Below are 8,670 nucleotides of genomic sequence, written 5' to 3' on the forward strand. Positions count from 1 at the left end.
TGATTGTCACCGTGTTAAGGTCGGAGAAGTAGTATTTCCATTGGTGGATAATTCACGTAATAAAAGCCGGACATAAAAGCCAATAAAGAACTAGGATACGTCCTTGGTTTATCTTGTGAAGTCATAACAGTCTTTCTTTCTTTGTCCTTGACTACTTGGTTCACTTGCCGGCTTTGAATTGAGTGGTGATAGAAATCATGAATCCTTCCAATACTATCAGACATAAGCTGAATTAGAATTACACTAGATGATGGCGAATTCTTAACTCGGTCAAAATGTACTTTTGATCAGGTTCTATTCACTGAATCAGTTGAAAGCAAGTGAGATTTCAAGAGTTCTTCTGAACATTCATTAGTTCGTGAGTTATGCATTAAGATATTGGAATGAAATATCAGTGGATAATTTTCTTACTCTTTATTGATTGGTACGTTGAAACACATTCTGAATCGATATTATTTGAATTTTATTTATTCTGTGACTTGTCTTTACGGTAATGATAACACTCAAAAACAAAAGACACTTCAACATTTGTAAAGATGATCTCTATAAATTGCAAGTTTTGGAAAATATTTATTCGTTTCTCAATAATGTTTCTTCATCGAATAAACTATACGCTGACAAACATACAGTAGGACAAAGATGGAAAGATTGTGGCTTATTTGAACATCAGTTCGAATGTGTGCTTTCATTACTCATGTCCAGATTGAACTCGTTACGCTGATGTAGGGCTGATGAGCCATGTTTTCGTGTCCCGAATGCAGTCAACCATACGTAATCAGATAATGCACTGAGTTGTCCCATAACATTCTCATAATCACAATCATTCACACCCAAATTATATACGCACTCTGCACTTCCCAACAAAATGAGGCGTGTCATGAATACCGATTAAATCCGTCACAACAACCCATGGGTTGAGTGGAGTGCAGGTCGGCCTCCCCACAATGCACCGACACACGTGCACTCGAAGTCACGGAATATTTTCACATATAAATAAGTGAATGTGTTGCAAGATTGTAGGTAGTTGATTGCAACATTCACATAGACATGTTGAACGGACGGACGTTTCTGATGGTGACGCTGTTCACCTACTGTCTAACATTTGAACGTGTGTCAACCTGGCTGGTACGTAAAGGTGAACCTGTGCAAGACCGCACTGAATTCCCGTACATCGCATTTGTAAGGACAGAGAGAACAATGTGTACAGGCTCACTAGTCTCAACGAGAGCAGTACTCACAGCTGGTCATTGTGTTTGCTCACCAATGCCAGTCGTTCAGGTAAGAGATCACACTGAGACACATTGTTGTAGTGAAATGTATTTGATTAATTTCACACAGTGTGTGTGTGTGCATGTGCTTGTGTATGCAGTGGGTTTGCATAGATCTAATGTCAACATACTTTGTCTATTTCAGGTTTCATTTCTCACACTGAGGAATGGCGACCAACAAGGCATCCATCACCAACCGTCTGGAGTTAAGGTAGCACCAGAATACATGCCCTCTTGTACGGCGTCACGACAGAGGAGAAGAATCAGACAGACACTCAGTGGATTCGACATTGCAACTGTAATGCTCGCTCAAATGGTCAACTTACAGAGTGGAATCAGAGTGATCAGTCTGCCACAGGCATCGGATATACCGACACCTGGAACTGATGTTTTCATTGTTGGTTATGGAAGGGATGATAACGACCGTGATCCGTCGCGTAGAGCTGGTGGGATTTTGAAGAAAGGTGAGTTGGTGGTCAACAAACAACATGACTCAGTCTGTCTGATCCGGTGGTTGTGTTGGACAGTTGTGATTGCTGTTGTTGATTTGTCTGTGAAAGTTGATTTACAGTTACTGGTTTCCAGACTGTCTTCACCTCGTCCATTGATCGTGTGGAATGGAATGAGCGATCGCTCTGACGAGAGAGAAATGACGAAACATCTGTGCAAACGATAGAATTGTGTTGTATACGAGGCAAATGGTCAATCCATTTCGTATTTATATTGTAGCAGTGGTGAGATGGATTGTGGTTCGATCGACATATATGGTACACATCGATTAAAGAGATTGCATACGCATTATTTACCTTGCGCATTACTTAAATGTGAACTGTTTCTGCCATTCGGTATTTTCGAAATTCACTTGTCTGTTCTCTTCTCTCTTTCACACAGGTCGAGCGACTGTAATGGAATGCAAACATTCCACCACTGGGAATCCTATTTGTGTGCAAGCGGCGTATGTGTTCGGGCAAATCACCGCACCAGGTGACAGTGGTGGACCTCTCCTTCGATCCCCTCAAGGTCCAGTCCTTGGCGTTGTATCACATGGTGTCACACTCTCAAACCGTCTAGATGTTCTTGTTGAGTATGCTAGTGTGGCTAGAATGTTGGGATTTGTGAGCTCCAATATTTGAATGGTGTCAGCTTGTATCATTCTCTTGTGTGTACATAATATGTCGATGAGTCCACATGTAATTATGTTAAGACATTCTGAATAAATAAACGACCTAATGAACTACACTGCTCAATCTGTGTTCTATAAGTTAGTATGTGTGGGGTAATTTTTGGGCGTTGATCAGTGAAGTGTTAGTGAAATCGGGCGTCAGTTATTTTATCCTTATTTGATACTTGACTATGAACTCTATTTTCTCACTTATTTACGTTCACGTATTTCGGTACTTCAATTCATGTTGAATATGTCTAGATGTTTGTTTGTTCATTCATCGTCCACTTAGTTGATCGGTCGATTGATCAGTTGACTGATTGATGGTTGATGGGCGTTCTTTTGTTTGTAAAATAACTTTAGGCTCAAATTTCTTCGGATCAGATCTTCAACGCGTTCGATGCATCGACAAAAATTTCAGTTTCTTTGAGGATCTTAATAGAACTAGTGCTTGATTAATAGTCTTTTGTACATGTCGGCCAATAAATGTTGATATGATGGCTTGTGTCATCCAAATTCCTGATGTACTTTGAGCGAATTATTTTCTGTGAGAGTAGTCACATGTGTGTGAACGTCTAGTCCGTTACTTACGAAACTCAACTTCTTCCCACGTAGTTGAATATTACAATTCACCTTCATATGTGATAGCCAAACTCATCTTACCGTTCAACAATATTTCCTAACCGGATGATGGTTGGATATGATTCCGTCATCGAGAATATCTTCAATTCTCTCGTCAGTTCGAATATCAGTTTTCTTCTGTCTCATGTTATTCAGTAAGTCATTTCCGACCAGAACGGTTAAATATTTGTTCAGCTGATGTTGTACAAGTTCTCACAGAGCCTTTCATGGAACGTGTCAAAACTGTCGTAAACTAATTGTTTGTTTTGACCAGATTCAGGACACAAATTATTTTGACTTGCTGTGAATCGTTTCGAACTCGATGAAATTGTGGCACAGATCATCATAAATCATTTGTGTCCACCCCAACATATTCTGAGACTGCGATTGACTTCAACCAATTCAACAATTCGGTTAACATAAATGAACTTAATTGATCGATCAACAATCACTGCTTTTCTTCTTCTGTATACACATGTGTAATGAATTAGAAATTTAACCAACGTGTCACTGTTTATATCACGTGTGCTCTTCGACTGTCATCTGTTCAACAATAGGAAATTTGAAAAGACAAATTGTTATGAAATTGCTTCAGGTGCACACACACACAAATTTGATGACTTGAAACTTTAGAAAATATTGAAATTGTGTTCCTATGTTCTTTTTTACCAAATGAAGTGATAGTTTCCACAATGTTCTGAAGTAACAAGTGGTAATTTCGATCCTACTCAAGAACGTGATTATATGGTAGTTGAAGCCATCCGATATTCTTCACTGAACAACACATTTTATCAATCACTATAGGCAAAACAAACTGTTGTAGTAGTACGATTAGGATAGCTTGTAGTCTTGTCGACGAATCCTGTTCATCAGATGTTGGAATGCATTCGAATGAAGTTTGTCTTTTCGGTTGTATAATTTACAGTGTCATTCAATAATTGATTATTTCTTCAAACTGCTTATCAACTAGTCGATCAGCCTAAATGATTTGTTAATGTGACTCATTGATAGAGTTGAATAGGGAATTATTTTACTTGTTGTGAATTTTCCAGTTGATTATTTCTCATGTTAAATAATCACTATTGCAGTTAGAACTCTGTGTCATTTAACAAGAATCTTATCACAATAGCCGATAAATAATCATCATATCACTCTAGTATACTTTGGATATCATGCATAGTTCTTCTTTTCCATAGAAATCATATGAAGTTAGTTTCTATCAGTTTCTCTGTTTTCACAATAACTGACGTGTTTAGCCTACGTAACATAGCACACTACGTCCTGTTATCAGGTCATCATTAGGAGATTGATTTCATTTCCATCCTACTATCTGTTTTGTTGAAATCATAAACCAATCTAAGAAAGACCACCATTGAGAACCTGGAAGTACTGAGCAGCCGTTTTCAGTGGTGGTCTTGTAGATGGCTTGGAGTCGCAATTGACTGTGATCAACATACAGGAAGATGACGTGCCAGATATCGAGTTGAATCTCTCTGTAAGCCAAAAACTAGAAGGCTGTTGACGGTTGCAATCAGATATATTTGTTGGCAATCTCGTGGTATCGAAAGAATGCCGAGACGTGCCAAACCTTACAAGTGGAACTACGGAGCTTACTCGAGTTCGTGCAAGGTCACAGGCAACGGAAGAAAGGGTGTGTTTGGTACACCTAAATAAACAAGTACAGTAAAACAATCACTGGTACAATTTGTCATAATTATAACTGTTTAAATTGTACCAATCGCGTACTCGTCATAAAAGTATGTAACTACAGTCTAATTTAGGTCGGCTCCTAATTCCAATGAATGCGGACATGTTCCACAACCTGATGCTTAAAACAAATATCTTATAAATGCAAATTTCATAATGCAAATGAACCAATAGTTACTAAATCTTGCAAATCATACGCTTAAATACCACCAATATTGGCTGGGAATTTCAAGCAGTTGTGTGTAATTTCCAGTTCTTATTGGGTCCCATAAACCACCTAGCAATTACTGTCGAGAAAGTTGAATCACACAAGAAATACACACGGACCAACCAGCTTGATGATTTACAGAGTGACTGGACTAGTAGGTGGTAGTCACGATGAAGCAAGCAAACACGATAGGCAACAGTTGCGTTGGCCATCATGTGACACAGGCATTCACACCACTACGATAATTAGTGTGTTCAGGCTACCTCGACCACTACGTTTTCTCGTCTGATGGTCGCGAATTTCAGAAACCGAGGGAACTGAAATGAGGCACCCAATGTCTGGTACGGCTCAAAGGACGACCTCTTCCGTCAAATCAGATGTTGTGAAAGGCGATCTTGATCGTTTAGGTGACAGCAAAATGCCCGAAACCTGTGGTGCAGTACACAAATACCACGGTCACTTTAGTGGGACACCCTATATTGACAGCATACCCTACAGCGACCAGCTAGCATAGAACTGGTCAACACAATTTCAACAACGATCTGCCTAAATACGAGAAGACCAATGTCGCTGCAGTGGAGCACCAGATGATGACACATACAATCATGTGCTTCTACAGCAAGGGATAAACTGTAGGAAGTCGAGAACATTTTCTCTTAGTTAGACCCTAAGCTCATAGTCCTGATTAAAATATGGCTATCGAGTGAAACCACAGATGTAAAATTGAGCTGCCAAGACACAATTCTTATACAATACGATAGAGTACACACAACGAGAGTTGAAATGACAATATACATATTTACAGTTACTTGAAAGCCCCAACATCACACTGAGCGAAATCAACAAAACTGATAGCATCATTTTGGTGTTGCTTTATTGAGAATATTGCACAACTATCAGTATGATAACTAACTCATATCCGTGGAAGTGAACATTGATATATTTAGTTTATAATATATTGAAATAACTATATTTGGAGTATCGGTTGAGTCTGATGAAAATCATCGGTGATTGAACACATGTCTCTGTACATAATTATGCATCGCTTTGATTGTATGAGCACCGGTAACATAATCTCTCTGCTGAAACAGCACAGGATGTGAAGAGTTTTCTGAAATTGTTTCTCAGTGGATGAGAGTTGAAGTTCTCAGTCATCACTCTACCTATGTAACCTACAAATAATACAACAAAACTTGAATACATCTGTTTGTCGTATGGTAGTGATTTTCCAGACATCTATCACGGTATTTACTGTTGGCTTCTAATCTCATCAATATATGTCAAATGAATGAAAATTGACATAGCAGTGTAATTGACAGCGCAATCGGTATCCATGTGAACACCAATGTGAGCGTCATGTAGCACAGAATAAATGTTGAATAGTTTTATTCTTTAATGATCGAGTAGTTGAGAAGCAGTTTGAAGAAATAATCAGGTATTGAATAACACTGTGAATTGTACAACCGAAAATAAAAACTTCACTCAAATTCATTGCCGCATCTAATGTTCAGGATTCGTCGACAAGACTACAAGCAATCCTAATCGTACTACTACAACAGTTTGTTTTGCCTATAGTGATTGATAAAATGTGTTGTTCAGTGAAGAATATCGGATGGCTTCAACTACTATATAATCACGTTCTTGAGTAGGATCGAATTTACCACTTATTACTTTTGAACATTGTGATAACTTTCACTTTTTATTTGATGAGTGTTCAATTGCTCAAGAAAGACAGTCTGTCAAGTGTTCATAACTATCCTTTCAAGAAACGTATCATTCATAGGTAACGATTTATCCTGAAGTTTTAGCTTTTAGTGTTGATCTAAACGAATCGTCTATGTGATTTCAGGACGTTTGGGCTCAAGATTGTTTTGTTTCTAAGAAGAACTTTTGTCGATTTCCTGGCAGCTCGACAACTTAACATTCATACAAACTCACTAGCTTATCTATATTCAATACTGTATTTAAATTATGATATATCGATGATCTGTTCACCTAACCAGAGATAGCTTTAAAATATACATCTTTTACTAGACTATTGCATAAAGTCAATATCACTACCTTCTGAATAACACTACTTCATTAAATGATGAAGCACATTTACCACTTTTTATGTGCCATTGAAATCTTAATCCGTCATAGCATTGTTTTGGTACATTTTTCTCCAAGATATACATGAATAATTGAGATCATGAATCAGTTGAAGCTGAACTACCATGGAAAAAACCTGGAAGCACTGGACGGCTGTTTCGTCTGATGGTGGAACTACTCAGCAGTGCGCATCCACGATCTCAAATATCAAAATTACTAAGAATATCCACAAAACTCCTTCTGATAATATATGAATAATATTGAATCCTTGCAAAAGTACACTATCTGTTTCGCAAAGAAATTCACTTGTAAGATTAGGTGATACATTTCGTATTCCAGAAATGTTTTATTTCTACTTCATGAACACCTAAAATGTGTAATACTTACTTTCTAGTTCATTAAGGTGTGTCATGAATACTTGATCACATCTGTCACAACAATTTATGTATCAAGTGGAGTGCAATATAGCTTCGTCATAATGAACTGACACACATGCACTCAAAGTCACAGAATATTTACATATATAAATAAGTGAATATGTTACATGATTGTAGGTGGTTTATTGCAACGATCACATAGACATGTTGAACGGATGGACGTTTCTAATAGTGACGCTGTTCACCTATTACCTAACATGTCAATGTGTATCAACCTGGTTGATACGTAGTGGTGAACCTGTTCAACAACGCACTGAATTCCCATTCATTGCACTTTTGATGACAGATGCATCTATGTGCACAGGTTCATTAGTTTCGTCAAGGGCAGTACTCACAGCTGGTCATTGTGTTTGTGGACAGACACCGATCGTTCGGGTAAGAGAACACACTGAGACACATTGTTGTTCAATGTAATCGATTAAATTCGCAGTGTGCGCAGTGGGTTTGCATAGATCTAATTTTGACATACTTTGTCGTTTTCAGGTTTCGTTTCTATCACTAAGTGAATTTGACCAGAGAACTATTAATCATCGACCTTTGGAAATTAAAGTTGCACCAGAGTATAATCCTGTTTGTCAGCTGAAACGAGAAAATAAACGCATTACGAAGTCACTTGGTGGTTATGATATGGCAATTATAACACTCACTAATTTGGTCAACTTGGAGACTGGAGTTAAAGTAATTAGTCTGGCAGCTGAATTGGATATACCTATACCAGAAAGTATTGCTTATATGGTAGGTTATGGACAGGATATTAGGGATCCTGATCCATCCGGTCGATATGGTGGAATTTTGAAAAAAGGTGAGTTGCCAGTCATTGACCTATTTAAGTCTGTCTGTTCTGACAGTTTTATTAAGCGGTTTTACATGACCGTTTTCCATTTCATTACTTTTAGTATGAATTCAGTTCATTTCCACCGTTTCTTAAAATTTGTATTACTGAATTCGAATAATTATTGTCCATATTTATATGTAAAATTGAATGACTAAAACTATTTTAATAGTTTAGATCATGAATCACTTGAAGCTAGACCACCATGGAAAACCTGGAAGCACTGAACGGCCGTTTCGTCCAAAAACGCGGAACAGCTTGCGACATTGGAAGAGCAAATGGAAAGCAGCACGAACAACAGGCGACCCCCTTATGTTACAAGATCTAAAGATAGAGATTTATCT

At 38.0% G+C, this 8,670-nt stretch overlaps 2 protein-coding genes across 2 annotated transcripts in view; both read left to right on the top strand.

The window, feature by feature from the left end:
* Positions 1–1,071: 1,071 nt before the first annotated feature.
* On the top strand, positions 1,072–6,719 carry Smp_185150 (cercarial elastase (S01 family); the record flags this gene model as incomplete). The annotated part of the gene is made up of 2 exons (XM_018791009.1): positions 1,072–1,278; positions 6,615–6,719. 2 exons carry the CDS (start codon positions 1,072–1,074, stop codon positions 6,717–6,719), a joined length of 312 nt encoding a protein of 103 aa, XP_018647364.1.
* Positions 6,720–7,607: 888 nt separating this feature from the next.
* Positions 7,608–8,670, top strand: part of Smp_006520 (cercarial elastase (S01 family)) — a 1,901-nt gene continuing 838 nt past the window's right edge. Inside the window, exons 1-2 of the mRNA XM_018791020.1 lie at positions 7,608–7,869; positions 7,978–8,296. Of these exons, the coding sequence (XP_018647365.1) occupies positions 7,639–7,869; positions 7,978–8,296 (550 nt within the window). The 5' untranslated portion in view covers positions 7,608–7,638. The remainder of the gene's footprint in view (positions 7,870–7,977; positions 8,297–8,670) is intronic.

This window comes from Schistosoma mansoni (assembly GCF_000237925.1).
Source record: "Schistosoma mansoni, WGS project CABG00000000 data, supercontig 0243, strain Puerto Rico, whole genome shotgun sequence".
Classification (NCBI taxonomy): Eukaryota; Metazoa; Platyhelminthes; class Trematoda; order Strigeidida; family Schistosomatidae; genus Schistosoma; species Schistosoma mansoni.